A 15,903-nucleotide genomic window follows, 5' to 3' on the forward strand; every position below is an offset into this window, starting at 1 on the left:
GACGTATAGTGCGTTCATTTTATCCTGACTATTTAAACTGCTTATATATTTTCATATTTGACTACATGAAACACTACATGAACGATAAAACACTACATGAATGATTAAAAAGGGAGATTATAGACTATAGCTTGTGGTAAAGCATTAAGCTGATTGCTAACAAGATTTTTGTGTGCCATGTCTCTTAACTGTTGAAAATATAAATTGTATTTCATCTTTCGTATTTTTGTACATCTTAAAAGTATTTTACACACTGGATCCAATTATAGAGTCTTTGGTCGGCAACTGTGTGTATTTGGAACTCGTAATAACACTACTACAGGGTATTTGGTTGATGTGGGACTTAATTTTAAGGGGTGATAGTAGAACTTATTTATAACGTTTCTGACTCTTAATGCCTTATCCGAAAGACTGTGGTTTTCGAGTTATTCGCAATTTAGTCATATTCTGGTGAGACCCGACATAGTCGTACAAACGTAGATTTTTTGAGAATTTTGGTCCAACTGTTGAAATACAATTATTTGTATTTGTTTGTCAGGAGCCTAACGCAGAGTTAGAACCAACGGTGTTTAAAATACTTGCAGAAATAAAGATTCTACAACAGCTCAAAGTTTTAAAACCGCTAAAAGTGCCAAACCACTTCCGACTTTGATCGAAAATAAACTAACTTAAAAATGTCTTTATTTAGTCCTTTATAATTTGAGATACCATATTTTTACAAAAAACTGTTTTTTGAATACGTTTTATGAAAAAACAATCTGGAAAACATGGATTTTTTTACGCAGATTTAGCTGCTTTGTCGACGTCATAATTTGTATCGTGTGAATTGCGCTTTTTGACGTTTGTCAAAATAAATTATACACTAACTTTCAAAAAAAACCGCAACACCAAGAAGAACACATCGTACACGTTTGAAATTCTGGCATTACGTTGGATCGGGTAATAGATAAAAACGATCAAAATATCAAAAGAAAATTATTGTGAATAAGTGAAAAAATTTAATAATAATTTAATAATGGGTGGTATCTCCTCTTAAATTAATACATTCCTGTAAGCGACGTGGCATGCTTAAAGTTAAATTGTCAATATCTTCCTGTGGTATTGTATCCCAGGAAATCTGCACCTGCTCGCGGAGTTCATCTATGGTCTCTGGAGGGCGAGCTAAACGATGAAGTCTCCGACCCATTATATCCCATACATGCTCTATTGGGGACAAATCTGGAGACTGAACTGGCCAAGGCAAAGTATCCAAATTTTCAGCTTCCAAATATCTCAAAGTATCGTTGGCTACATGTGGTCGCGCATTATCCTGTTAAATGTGCTTCCAGGATGGTCGTGCATGCATGGTACAAGAACCGGTTCTAAGACACTATTAACGTACCTCTGAGCATTTAATCTATCATAAATGGAAACAAGAGGAGACCGACTACCATACTGGATGGTACCCCAAACCATGTCACCTGGTGTTAAGCCAGAATGACGCCTTTCCAAAAAGTCCAAATTTAATCGCTCTCCTCTGTGCCTTCTAACACGTAACCGTCCATCAGATCGCCATAAACAAAATCGACTCTCATCACTGAACACGATTCTTCTCCACTCATCCACCCATTGCACTCTCAGATGACACCACTCCAGTCGGGCCACCCTGTGGTTTCGTAATAATGAAAGCCGACGCATAGGACGATATGAATTTAGTCCAAAACTTCGAATTCTGCGATACACCCTACTAAGGGAGAACCTTCGAATTAGGGTAGCTACCCAATTAGCACCAAGAGACGGAACTGTTTCAAACGGGGCGCCTGTCGCTGAACGACAAAGTTGCCGGTCTTCGCGTTGGTTCGTCATTCTTGGACGGCCACTACCACGATGACGATTTACTGACCCTTCATTAAACCAATCTCTCCAAGCTCTTAGCACTGTTAATGCGTTTCGATCCAATCTACGTGCAATTTCGCGGCAAGGTAAACCTGCCTCATGCACACCAACAATTCTTCCCCTTTCAAAGGGAGTTAACTGCTGATAAACTGCATTTTGGCGTACACGAGACATTTTGCACTACCACACATTTAATATAGTACTAACAATAATACCTTTATCGCTATCCGCCTGTAAAAAAATTTGCAAAAATAACGATCGTCACAGATAAAAAAGTAAAGAAAAACTTCATATCGCATTAAAATACGAACTTGAAATTTTTATTATTTTTTTCTCTTTACAAGTCTAAAATCATACCAAAATTTCAAATACATACAAGGCGTTCTTCTTGGTGTTGCGGTTTTTTTGAAAGTCAGTGTAATTTTCATTTTGCAAAGCATCTTTTTCGTTCAAATTCCAAAATATATCAGTTACTAATGCTGAATACGGAAATATTGTTTTTATCTATGGGTTTTGTAACGGCAATGCTGCCAAAGCTAGAAGAGAATATTCCAGGCGGTATCCAAATCTGAGATTACCGACTGTAGAGGTTTTTCGTCAAACATTCTCGCGACTGTGCGAAACTGGTTCCACAAAACCTGCTGGAAATCAAATAGGCAACATTCGATACGAAACAGCAATCCAGGAACAAGTTTTAAATATGGTGGAAGAAGACCCAACAATAAGTGTTCGACAAATTTCAGGAATTTTAAACATAAGTCAGTGGAAAGTGTGGAAAACGTTCAAGGATGAGAAAATCCATGCTTATCACTACATTCCTGCCCAATATTTTGTCCCTGGCGACGAAATAAGAAGACTAGAGTTTTGTCGATTCATAAACGATTTATACCAGGAGGATCATGGTGTTCTAAATAAAATTTTATCGACTAATGAGTCAAGATTCACAAATGAAGGCATATTTAATTTTCATAATATGCACTATTATGCCCATGTGAATCCTCGTAAAATCAGAGAAACATCTTTCCAGAATTTTAGTGTAAATGTATGGATGGGCGAGATTGGAAAGTTTGTGGTTGGTCCTTTTGTCTTACCTGACAATTTGAATGAAGATGGGTATTTGAATTTTTTAAGGAATGATTTGTTCTTATTGCTGGAAGATGTTCGTCTTATGAATCGACAAAATATGATCTTCCAACATGATGGATGCCCGGCACATTTTCAGCTGCAAGTCCGTAATCATTTAAATAAAGTATTCGCGGATCGTTGGATTGGCAGAGGTGGCCCGATACCATGGCCCGCAAAGAGTCCGGATTTGACCCCTCTCGATTATTACATTTGGGGTCATATGAAAGATCTTGTTTATAAAAGAAGGATAGATTCTCGTGAAGAGTTGTTGCAGAGAATTAATGAAGCAGCAGAAATGATCAAAAATAGTTTTTTAAACAATATTACGGTAACAGGACATAGGAGGCGATTGACAGCCTGTATCCAGAACGGGGGACTTCAATTTGAGAATTTATTGTAAAGTTTTTAAAATGTTAGTTACGTACATACAGTACCGAGCAAAAGTGGAGAAACTGTTTATTGAATTATAAAAAATATATTCTTATTATTTATTTTCCAAATATGACTACGATGGTTGTTTACTATCAGCACCAAAAAGCAAATAGATTGTTTATTTTTGTTCTCTTTTTTTTTATTACTGATAAACTTTTTTTTTCAATTTGGCGACGAGCAAAAATAAAGAAATAAATCTGAAATTCCCTTTTAACCTTTAGGTGCTAAAGTGACCAGTTGATTTTTCAGTGTTATTGCCGAAAAGTAAATATTGTAACAATGCCCAAAGGTGTTAATTTGTCGTTAGATATAAAACAATTAATAATATCGAAGTTCCAAGCCGGTATAAAACAAAAGACCATTGCCGAGCAGTTCAACTTAAATCGATCGATAATATCTAAAACTCTTAAGTTGTATCGTCTACGAAAATCTCTATTAAGTCCACCAAAAACTGGAAGACCAAGAAAAACAACACCCAAGACTGATAAGAAAATTATAAATCGTGTAAAACAAAGTCCATTTCTTACCGCAGTACGTATTAAATCTGAACTAGACGATATTGATGTTGGTGTTCACACAATTCGAAGACGTCTGAAGGAGGGTGGCCTTCCGGCAAGAAAGCCTTCTAAAAAACCCTTTATTTCAAAGAAAAATCGGACCGCCCGACTTCAATTTGCACATGATCATTTAAACTGGTCCCAATCAAAGTGGAATACCATATTATTTTCCGATGAAAGTAAATTTAATTTGCATTCTTCGGATGGTATTTTATGGGTGAGACGTCCTGCTAACAAACGTTTCGATCCGATGTATACTTTGGGCACCATTAAGCACGGCGGAGGAAATGTTCAAATATTGGGGTGTTTTTCTGGTTAGGAAATGGGACCTATTATCAAAATTAACGGAATCATGGATCGATACAAATACTTGGAGATTTTAGCTGACACAATGCTGCCGTATGCAAAAGACAACATGCCTTTACGTTGGTGTTTTCAACAAGACAATGATCCGAAGCATACGGCAAAAATTGTAAAAAAATTTTTTGAAGATGAAGGAGTTACAGTCATGAAGTGGCCGGCACAGAGCCCCGATTTGAACCCCATAGAAAACTTATGGGATTTAATTGATCAGAAAATCCGCGTCCAACATTCTGAAAAATTAAAAAATAGTGCTGAACTCTTTGAGGCCATTAAAATAGCTTGGAACACTGTACCGAAGGAAACTATTGAGAAACTTATTGGTTCCATGAGAAGAAAATGTTTAGAGGTTATCAAAAATAAAGGCTACTCTACTAAATATTAACTAGTTTTATAGTTAACTATTTTTCTTCATAATGTTTCTTTACTTTTGCTCGTCGTTTTTTCAAATATCACTCAGTATAATGTTATTGTGAGTAGGAAAAATTCTTTTGTTTTACTTTTAAGTTACATTTACCTAGTACTTATTTAAAAAAATAAAATATGTTTTTATTTTTAATACTTATTTAAAATATTACAAAAATTTAAATGTTTCTCCACTTTTGCTCGATACTGTATGTTTGTTGTTTTGTTGTTCTTTGTTGTTCATAAAGTGATGTTTTAAATAGTGTTTATTGATCAAAAAAGTGAAAATATAATATGTTTACATATGAGCCTTTAAGGAAAATAAAAGCAATTCTACTTTTTTTTCCCTTTCAGCTTCAAAGGCGCAATTCACATAGTCCAAATTATGACGTAGGCGAAGCAGCAAAAAAATACACGAAACAAACTGTGGGTTTCAGATTGCTTTTTAATAAACATACTAAAAAATGGTTTTGTATAAAAAATTTGGATCACAGATTATAAAGAACAAAATGAAGAAATGTTTTTATTAATTTACTTTTGGGTTTTGGAGAGAATATTTTGCAAAATTCATGAATGAATTTGAAAGTGGTTTGACCAATTTTGTTGTTTCAAAACTTTGAATTACTGCAGAATTTTTATTTAAAGAAGTATTATGAAAACTATTGTTTTAGGTGGTGCGCTAAAGTCTTGAAAAATAGCCAAAAATAGTTTTGTCACAAAACAAATAAGAGAAAATCTTTAAACACCATATTTTGTGACTATGTCGGATTTCACTACAATATCACTAAATTGCGAATAACTCGAAAACCACAGATTTTAGGATAAGACATTATGAGTCAGAACTGTTACAAATAAGCTCTATTATCACCCCTTAAGATTAAGTGCGACATCAACCAAACACTCTATATATTGGATCATATCAGTAATATATATTTTAGAAAAGATATGTGAACTTAAAAATACTCGATATGATACATTAATAGGTAATTCGAGAATTTACTTTTAACCGCGTGGAATATGCTCCTGAAGCAGTCACCCCGACTTTTAAAGCACCCCGTATTATATACAGATTCTTTTTGCTTGTAAAATTGACAGTCAATTACTTTCGTTCCCATTTCATAAAACATATTTATGTGAAAACAACATACTTTTACTATTTTCAAGTCATTGTACGTATGGCAAACTCACCCCTCCTTACAGGAAAATGTCAATAGAGCCGCCCTTCCTTAAAGACTTAATTTATGATGGTTAAAAAATAGAGGGTGAATAATCTCATTGCGCAACAACACGAACATGTCCACGGTACATGACTCCGAATGGCATTTTAAGGGGGATGGGATAGGGGCATCCACCCAGAGTCTAGGGCTGTAAAGCGTTCTTTGAATTATTTTCTATTGCATTAAATTGATCGAGCATTTAATACCAATTAAAATTGTTTATAGGAACAGTTTGGTGTTAATTTATTTTAAATTGGAACTTTGTAACAACAAAATGAAAAGTTAATTTTCAAATAAACTATTGATAAATATGTTCAAGACGTTTATGTAGATTATTCGTTATTTCTTTTATTTTTTGGTAACAATACCTCACTCACCATTAGGTGTAATTCTGCCACTCCAACCACCCTTAGAGAATAATGTTTATTGTTCTCAGTTGAAACTAACTCTGCGTAACATTTAGCCTTTACTAAGAGCTGAAGCGAACACCATTTTCACAAACATCAAAAGGAAATTTCAAAACACTCATTTATGAACATTTTGGATTAACATTTGGTACGAATTAAACGCGACAATAGAACAGAAAATCTGTTTTTTAACTTTTTTTCGTTGTTTTTGAATTGTGTTAGTATTTTGTTTGCTGTATGTAAGTTACTTCTGGTTTCTATTCGTTATTTCGTAGGGCCAGGGTTCTATCTGATATTACCTCATTAGTTGTTTTTTTCCGAAGTTAAAATCTAGCAAGTTATGCACTAAAAAGAAAAAAATATATTTTTTTACAATTTTTATTTTTACTTCAGTTTAGGATATTAATTACCTCACTATGTGTAATCTTTTTCGTATTTTTAAAATAAATCGTTAAATTTTCCTCGGCATTTTTATATGCTTTTACACCCATATTTCTACGTCAAAGTGGCTATCTCAGGACATGTTTACAAAAAATTTGGCAGAGGTGAGTTATGGATTTTCTGATATCTAACTTTTTCTTCTATTGAAGCTATTTCAGCCATAGTAAATCAATGAAATAATGATAGAAATTCTTATTCATTGACCATAATTAAATGCTTATGAGCCCATATTATTTTCGCTAAATGTTTACCTAATTTTCATCCACTTGGGTATATTTTAGGCAACATTGTTCATGCCTACCACATCACACCATGAGCACCAATACTGTCGTCAATAATCAGATATTATAAAATCAAATTCAGTGAGTCAGACTCTAATCTTTATTATTGTTTATACCTTGTTCATTCAGCTTCCTCCCTAGTTAATAACCGAGAAATTTACATCATCAACTCTATAATAACACTCAGAATAAGAAATTTTTCCACATGAATAATAATCGAATATTCTCATTGTTGGGTGCATCTAAAAGGTGGTGGGAGCGAAGTGCGATCAAAAAGCTCGGCCGGGACAATATCGAACACTTTGGTTGGTGTGCGTTTCGGTGACGATTGTCGGGAGTTAAATTAAGTTAGTGAAGAAGTTGAAAAAGAGTTTAATTCAGCTTACGAGTAATTAGATCAGGAGAAAATGATTTTTCAAGAGCATTTCTTGGCAGTAGCTGCAGTTCTACTGTATATTGCTGATAAAAGTAAGTTTAGATATACATAGAGTGCTAGATTTGGATGTCATGTAAATATACCGCGTGTTTCGTAACCTGTATAAAAAAACTACACGAAAATACGAAAGTTAAATATATAAACAAAGATCTAGTAATGCTTAAAAGCTTTAAAAAATTTTGAGATATTAGGCTCAAAAAATTTCCAGGTACTTAATTGATGTTTGCAATAAGTATTTTTAAAATTGCATGATGTGACGTCTCAATTCACTAACATCGGCTCATCAAAGATGTAGTGTTTCCATTTTTGCGTGTGTCCTAAAATTCAATTCTCTACAGGGTCTCCCAGATCAAAGTGCAAATATTTTAACCGTGGTTTCTACTAATGAAATTATCAAACGCGTATTTTTTCTTTTTGTCCAAAAGTCTTTCGTTTAAGTTTTAGGGTTCTTTGAATATGGGGCCTCATTTGGATAAAATAATTTATGTTAAAAGAGCCTTTCACGGATTGTCATGAAATTTGGTGCAGAAACATTTTTCGATCGCAGCAGTTGACAAATAAAAAAATGAAATATACAGCTTTGCCATAACTTAGATATAAGGGCCGGACTATAAATATAAGGGCCCATATTTATTTAACCGTAAAATATTTCGATCAAGTGATTACATTACTCGATTGTACCTTTCATTTAGAAACTTTTTTGTCTCTTGGAGATTTTTCGCAGAATGCGTCGTTTTCTCGTAGTAGCGATTCCAAATTTTAGACTTTTTATTGCAGGAATTTGTTGATATTAAGTAGACCATGGCTCGAATAGCCACATCATTCTCCCTGTCAAAAAAATCATTCTGATTGTCATTTTCAGGCATATTGTGGTCAACTAGCAGTAGGTATTACACGTTAATGCTATTATTGCCATATTTAATTATAAAATAACATAAAAATTAATTTTTATTTGTTTTATAATGGCTCTTCCGTTTAGCGATCTCGAGTATGCTGATATTCACTTGATTTATGGTGAATGCAGACAAAATGCTCATAGAGCTAGAGTTCTCTACCATCAGCGATTTCCTAATCGACGACTTTCAAATGCAAGAACGTTTACAAATGTTCATATTAGGTTGAAGGAATTTGGTAGTTTCGCTCTTTAACGAGGAGAAAATCATAATATTAAGCATCATGGGGTAGATGACGAGCAAGAAATATTCAATTACTTTGAGGATATTAAAATTGGTAGTTTAAGAAATGCTGAGCGTGACTTAATGATCCCAAAAAGTAGTATTCAAAGGGTGTTACGTCAAAAAAAGTACCCCCTTATCGTTTAAAGAAAGTCTAGGAACTCGTGGTCACTTTAAACAATTTTTATAGTGTATAATTTCATTCTTCTTTATTATTGTGTTTGAAATAATTTAATAAATAACTTTAGGTAAACATGGTCTAATCCGAGGAACATAAGAATTGCTTTAAAATAACTACTATGAGAAAACGACACATTCTGTGAAAAATCTACAAGAGACAAAAAAGTTTCTAAATGAAAGGTATAATCAAGTAGTGTAAGCACTTAATCGAAATATTTAACGGTTAAATAAATACGGGCCTCTATATTCATAGTCCGGCCCTTATGTCTATGTTATGACAAGGCTGTATATTTCATTTTTTAATTTCTGAACTGCTACGATTGAAAAATATTTGTACACCAAATTTAACGAAAAACCTTTTTGAGGGCTCTTCCAACACAAATTATTTTATCCAAATGGGGCCCCATACTCAAAGATCTCTAGAACTTAAACTAAAGGCTTCTGAACAAAAAGAAAATATATGCGTTTGTTAATTTCATTAGTAAAAACAATGGTTAAAATATTTACACTTTGATCTGGGACACCCTGTATAAGAAAATCTGAAAATTTTCGGTTTCCTTGTAAAATTCAGCAGTCAGGTGAATCTCTGAAATTCTTTAAATCAGACTCCCTGAAAATCTTAAATAAATTCTTCAAGAAAACCCTCAACTTTATAATTGGTTTCTATTAGTTTTAAACATTAATTCACACATTTTTGGAACACCTATAAATTTTCATAGAATAATTAAGGAACATCCCTTAGAGTTGAGAGAGGATCAAAATTAAAGGATTTTATAAATTTCTTAAGAAACTTCTGAGATTTAAAAAAATCTGCTGATTTACGGGTATTTTGGAAATTTATTGTACTTTTAAAAAGACTTTTGAGAACTTCTAGAGTGCTTTTATGATTATTTGAAATTTCAAAGGCATCCCCAATAAACGTTCAAAGTAAGTAGATAAGCATTTAAGACACTTTCAAGAGATGTGTTCAGTTTTTAGGAATTATGGCATTCCTCAGTTAATTTATTCAGCATTGAGGAGATTTTTCTTAAATTTTTGTAATATTGTTAAATTTATATGTATTGTAACTGAATTGAAATTATATTTAATAAGAAAAGACCGTTTTGCTAAAATCTGGAATAGTTTGCTTCTCGTTTTGCAATTTTGGCTGCTCTTGGAGTGTGGTGTCTTTTAAAATTTGTATCTTTATGTCTAACGATTTATGTCGACTGAATATTAACAAGTTTTTCTAATAAATACAAACTAATTCATTCACATGAATGTATAATTTTTAATTCATCCATGATATTTAGAGCATTGTGATTGGGTCGATGCGACCAGAACTGCTCGTATCTGACCATTCATGATACTCATGCTTGTTAAGCAATCCGTATCTCAGTAATCGAACGTTGCTATTTTTATATTTCAACAATACAGATTTGTTTAAATATCGACTTCGTTTTTTTTATTTTTATTACTAAAAAAATACAATTTAATTTCATGTCCGGAACCAACCGGAACTACTATATGCCTCTGTACAACTAATTCTGTAGTCGATTAATGTTCTGTCAAAAATGTTACTAACGATTCAGAATATTTAATGATATAATATTTATTAAATGAATTATTTTCGTCTCAATGAGATTAGTATCTAATTTAAAAAAGACACAACGTCCTGAAATTTACTTTTACACCATGGATCATGACTTCTATAACCACATGAAGGATATTCAAATGGCATTGATTCACAACAATTTGCGCGCATACAGTAGCAATTTACAGTTAATACCTTCGCAAAACAATGGAAATTTATTTTCATCTAATTTTTTCAATTTACCATTTATCTGGTTAATTGTCTATTAATTTGTCAGCTTTTTTCGCCAATTCCTTAGCCATTGTAAACCTTCTCTCATTGAAATAAACCTATTGTGCCTATTAAGATGCACCAGAAAAAACTATTCCATTGTGGTGAATACAGAATATTCGTGAGTCAAAAATTATACATGTAAATAATTTGCACCTTGTAGGTATAGCACTTGTTATTTTACATAAAACAGGTCTGCATATCCTAAATAATAACGACACCCAAGTTATTACTCACTGATTCGGTCATCACTGCAAATTAAAGAACAACGTATACGTGGAAGGGTCACGACATTCATTTAAAACAATTAAATTCATCATATTCTGCGGTAGTGCTTCATTTGGGACGTAATTGCCTTATGACGACTAATAAATTAGAAAATTACCACTTTACGTACAACAACCTGAACATCTGCCAGAAAAAGATATTTTGTAGAATATTCCAGTCAAGTATCACATTCAATATTAGTATAGTATTATATTTAACCTGCAAAAATAATATACAGCGAAATAGTTTTCCGTATTTGAACGTGGGAATTTCGGTTACAAGATCGGTTAAATAAAGGCAAAATCGCATATTTTTAAACCTAATAAAAATGTTTTTTAAATTTGAGAAATGCTAAGTAGTTTGTAAACTTTTCATTATTTTACGATAAAACTACAACAGGCTGTGGATAGCTTTTTCTTGGTGAAATATTTTTGAAATAAAATTTATATACGAAATTACCGGTATTTTTGGTTACAGATTGCGTGATTAAAGCTTGTACATTAAAATTTCAAATGAAACACTGCGAACTAAAAATTATTATAAAATATATATTTTTTTAAAACTTATATCAAATTTAATCAATAATATTTATCTTTAAAATAAATCACCATTATTTTTTTTCGCAGGTTAATTCAGGTTAAATATCGTTTGGTATGCTCTTTTGGATAATCGATAATTATCAAATGAGGTGTATTTTACTGTAATTATTAAATTTATTTCAGGTAGCGCTTTGCATTGCTGGAAATGTGCCTCAAACACTGACGCCACCTGCAGAGATTTCTTCAATACCACAAGAATCCTCCTTAACCAAAGGCATATGGACCAGTATTACTCCTACGGCAATGTAATTCCCGCTAAAACAGACCCGTTTTTAATACAATGCGATGGAATGCACACGTCCACTTTCGGACAGTTCAAAAATGTGTGCCTAAAGAAAGTTTTAACAGGTGAATAGTTTCCCAATAAATGAGTTTCAATTTCACTTGTTTACCATTTGATAAAAAAATGCCATTTTAATGACGCGAAATTCGTAATAAAATGTCACTTTGCCTGCCTAAGTAATGAAAAATTTTACTGGCATCTACCATTTTATGACATGTTGTCAAATACCAAATTTCTTTGCTGACCCAGGACGTTACTTCATGGTGTATTTCTTATATTGAAATATAGAAATGAAAAAAAGAATTAGAAAATAGCAACAGGCGAAAAAATAATGTATCCACTAGACAGAAACTGCATATTTACGGCTTTGCTTTCCTTCACGACATTACCTTTAAATCGACTTTGAAGAACGTTGCGGCAGCAAATGTGCTACTCTTCCTCCTTGTTAAACTATAAATTATTTTAGTACCGCACGGTCCCAATGAAGTGGTAAGAGAATGCAGAATGGTGGTAAAGGATCTGAAGATAGGTGCTTGTCCTGAAGACATTATTGGCAGCAGTCCGAGAAATCTGGAATACTGTGGAACCTGTGAATATGATGGGTGCAATTCTGCTAGTTCAAGTAGTTTCATGTTTGTAGGGCTGGTACCGGCAGTTTTACTTATATTAGGAAAATAATTTTTAGCATTTTCAATGCCAAAAAAATCAAAGTCTAAGTAATTTCATAAAATGAAAAATTTCCATACAAACTCATAAAAATGATCCTCTCGATAATGTTACCGATACTTTGATCTACTCGGCTTTAATCAGTAAGGATTCGCTATGTAAATTTGTACAAAAATTTTACCTTCTAATCTTCGCCAAATCTATGGTTCTGACCAAATAAACGAAAATATTTCCAATTCACTTTATGATACCTATATCTAACCATGCATAAAATGACATGTAATTTCATTAAACGTTAGCAATGAACCATATTATAGTTTTTTGTTGAAATATTGTTTATTGTTTTGTTAACCAAAGATGTGTCCTTACTATGTGTATTAGTTTTCTTTGTCAATATGCTCACAGTCCTTTGTTGGGTAAGTGTTATTTTTATCTAATTTAGCGTTAATATAGTCTATCAGTGTTTCGTAATATTTACTTAATATTTTTTATAAAGTAGTTTACATAATATGCAATTAATTTATTTTTTAAACGCATAAAACGTAGATTCATTGCCAATCATGAGTTTGTAGTCTTTATGTGTTCGCAAGTGTAAAAAAAATTAAATATGTCACCCATACAATAATAGGTTTTGATTGAGAGTAAATAGCGGTCCTAATTCCCCTTATAAAATCATCAAGTAGCAAGAAAAGAATAGTGTTAATCAATTTAGGTGTACCCGCATGATAGAAATTACTATGTCTGCCTACCTAGTTATTGGGGTCATGCCCTTTCAGCGAACTTACACTAATAAATTAATCTTGGAGTCTAAGAAGAGATTATTGTTCAGTATTGTTCTTCAATTTTAAAGGAATATTTTTCAATAAGAATTGTCCACTAAAAAAATTATACTTTATTTTCGGTTAGAAGATTTTATTGAACGTTCTTCCAAAACTTATTGACCCTATGTCATCCTTCGACTATGTCTAAATATAGATTTTCAAATGTTATTTATGTTTAAAACTCAAAATGTTTTTGCATTTCGCGTTTTAAATTAAACAATTTCTATATTTCATAACAAATTTCATTTTCTTTAAATTTCGATTTAATGTATTTATCTTTTTACCAGAACGTATTCATTTCATGACATTCTCTTTTCCACTTTCACAATTGATCTTAAAAATTTTTTGTAAGTAAAGCTGGGCAGTTCTGCGAATTGGCTAATTTAAGGTAAAAATCTAATACTTTTGAAGAATTTGAAATTGTTATTACTGATTTCAAACTAATTCTTGGACCTTATGGAGAGATCTTTGGGAGGTGCTCGACGGCAACCATACTCAAATTCTTGAACAGAATATATAGGTGTGAACATTTTTAATGGCTTTTCATTCGCGTAAGAAAAATAGAATGCTTTAAAATATTTAAAAAGTGCGAAAGATTGGGATTGCTTACAAAGTTGGTTATCCTGTGGGTAAATTATTGGATATACCACTAATTGATGAGGTAGAGTATGTAAGTATTGTATCTTATTGTGTTATTTTTGTACCCTATCCTATTTTTTCTTTTTTCATAGTTTTAAATCTCAGAATTTTATTTTTAGACACTTGATTTGTCAATAGTATCACAATCTTCTGATTGTCTGATTAAAATGTTGATTGTTAATACATTAAATTTTTCTCGGCGTCCCTAGTGAAACTAACTAAAAGGAAGCTAACAAATGGACATTACTGAATGACTGAATTTTGATATTGAGTCATGAAAAACATGAACAATTAGGTATTTGCTAACAGTTTTCATTATAGTGCTCACCTCCCGACATAATGGCGAACCACAGTTATCCTAGAACATTGACTAGTAATTAATTAAAAATTTAATTAAAGCGTTTAAAGTTTAATTTAGTTTGGATTCGAACGTAAACTATTAGAAATAATTGATTTGTTTTTTGAATTTCAATTAGAAAACTCGTTCACCAAAATACGATGTCTCCACGTTGATGCACTTTAATTTTTCATTAGAATAGAGAAAACAAATATACTCGTCGTGGGCTAAAGAATATTCAATAATTTCCCGTGTAAAAAATATAACAAAGAAACATAAACAAAACGGAAGGAAAACTGATAAATCTGGAATTCTTGATAATGGCGGTAGCATAATGAATCAGAATCAACTCGCAAATAACACAAATAAAAATGTATAAATTTATGGAGATATATCGTCTCGATAAAAGCTCTTTGAGTCTTCTAGAATCTGCAGTTAATATCTCTATTGGTATCTGAGATATAGAGTTACTTTTAGTAAGCTTTAAGTAAGTTAAGCACTAAACATTTCCAACGACTCAGAAAGTCAAATGAAATATCTTGGACGAGTAATGCACTCACATCATAGGATTACAAACGAAAACGATCCTTCAAACATCTCTAAATTTTTTGTAGAATTCCTTTGAGTATACTAAAAATGATGCACAAATTTGTATGGTCAAAAGCATTGAAAAATTGCTTCAGAATCGTTTAGTTTCGGTAAATGGGAACTTCGTTCAAAAATTTGGGTAAATTCTATTTTACATAATTTCTGGGTAAAATTTTATTTGTAGATATATTCAAATTTGAAGTTAAAAATACTAAGAGAGTTACGCTCAAGTTCAGAGAAAAAATGAGTTTAAAATTACGTTAGTGCTCACTTCGAATGCTTAAAATTCAACACCAAACTGTTTTCCTTCTTAAAATTCTGTGGAATTGAAAATACCCTCAGTTATAGGGCCATTGTAATGTCTAATTTCGGAATTTTCCAAATGTCTCTGTAGAAGAGAATGTGGCGTTTACAATACTGCCAAGCTTAACTAAAAATATCTCAAATTAATGTAAGACCAATACAACTCAACCAGATAACAAAAAACGCCTCCAAAATTTTCCCGACATTTTTCGAATGGTGGGACTATGGAAGTAGAAAGGTATATATTTAATTTTTATCTCTTTTCAAACTGTATAGTATGTATATATGTATTTCAAACACTTTCAATGAGCATTATGAGTCTGCTTATGTACGGTTTCAGCTATATTTAGGCTGTTAAATTTGATTTTCTATGCAAAAATTCAACAATATTTCGTTCAGAATTTTTTAAAAATTTTTGGTTCTAACTGGGATATTCGGTCATCGGAATTCCTACTTAATCTTTGCTTCGTTTAAATAAAGGAAACAGGATGGAAGATTGAATAATAACATTGCCATGATACTAACAATAAATTCCTGCTATTGATATGGCATGACCGAAAAACAATGTAAAGATTTATACACGCAATTTCGGAACAAACGCTTACATGATTATGATACACTCTTAAGGACCAATCAATGTCAATGGTATAGTACAATAGCTCGTAC

General features: G+C 32.2%; 1 protein-coding gene and 1 long non-coding RNA gene across 2 annotated transcripts in view; one reads left to right on the top strand and one right to left on the bottom strand.

Moving 5' to 3' along the window:
* Nucleotides 1-4,139, bottom strand: part of LOC136338886 (uncharacterized) — a 36,226-nt gene extending 32,087 nt beyond the window's left edge. The window contains exon 1 of the long non-coding RNA XR_010732028.1: nucleotides 3,960-4,139. This is a non-coding gene — a long non-coding RNA (uncharacterized lncRNA). The remainder of the gene's footprint in view (nucleotides 1-3,959) is intronic.
* A 3,209-nt stretch (nucleotides 4,140-7,348) lies between these two features.
* LOC136350965 (uncharacterized) lies at nucleotides 7,349-13,174 on the top strand. Its single transcript, XM_066303162.1, has 3 exons — nucleotides 7,349-7,568; nucleotides 11,724-11,948; nucleotides 12,350-13,174. The coding sequence occupies exons 1-3, from the start codon at nucleotides 7,508-7,510 to the stop codon at nucleotides 12,559-12,561; spliced, it is 498 nt and encodes a 165-aa protein (XP_066159259.1). The 5' UTR covers nucleotides 7,349-7,507; the 3' UTR covers nucleotides 12,562-13,174.
* Nucleotides 13,175-15,903: the final 2,729 nt, after the last annotated feature.

The sequence above is a fragment of the Euwallacea fornicatus genome, chromosome 4 (assembly GCF_040115645.1).
Source record: "Euwallacea fornicatus isolate EFF26 chromosome 4, ASM4011564v1, whole genome shotgun sequence".
NCBI lineage: Eukaryota > Metazoa > Arthropoda > Insecta > Coleoptera > Curculionidae > Euwallacea > Euwallacea fornicatus.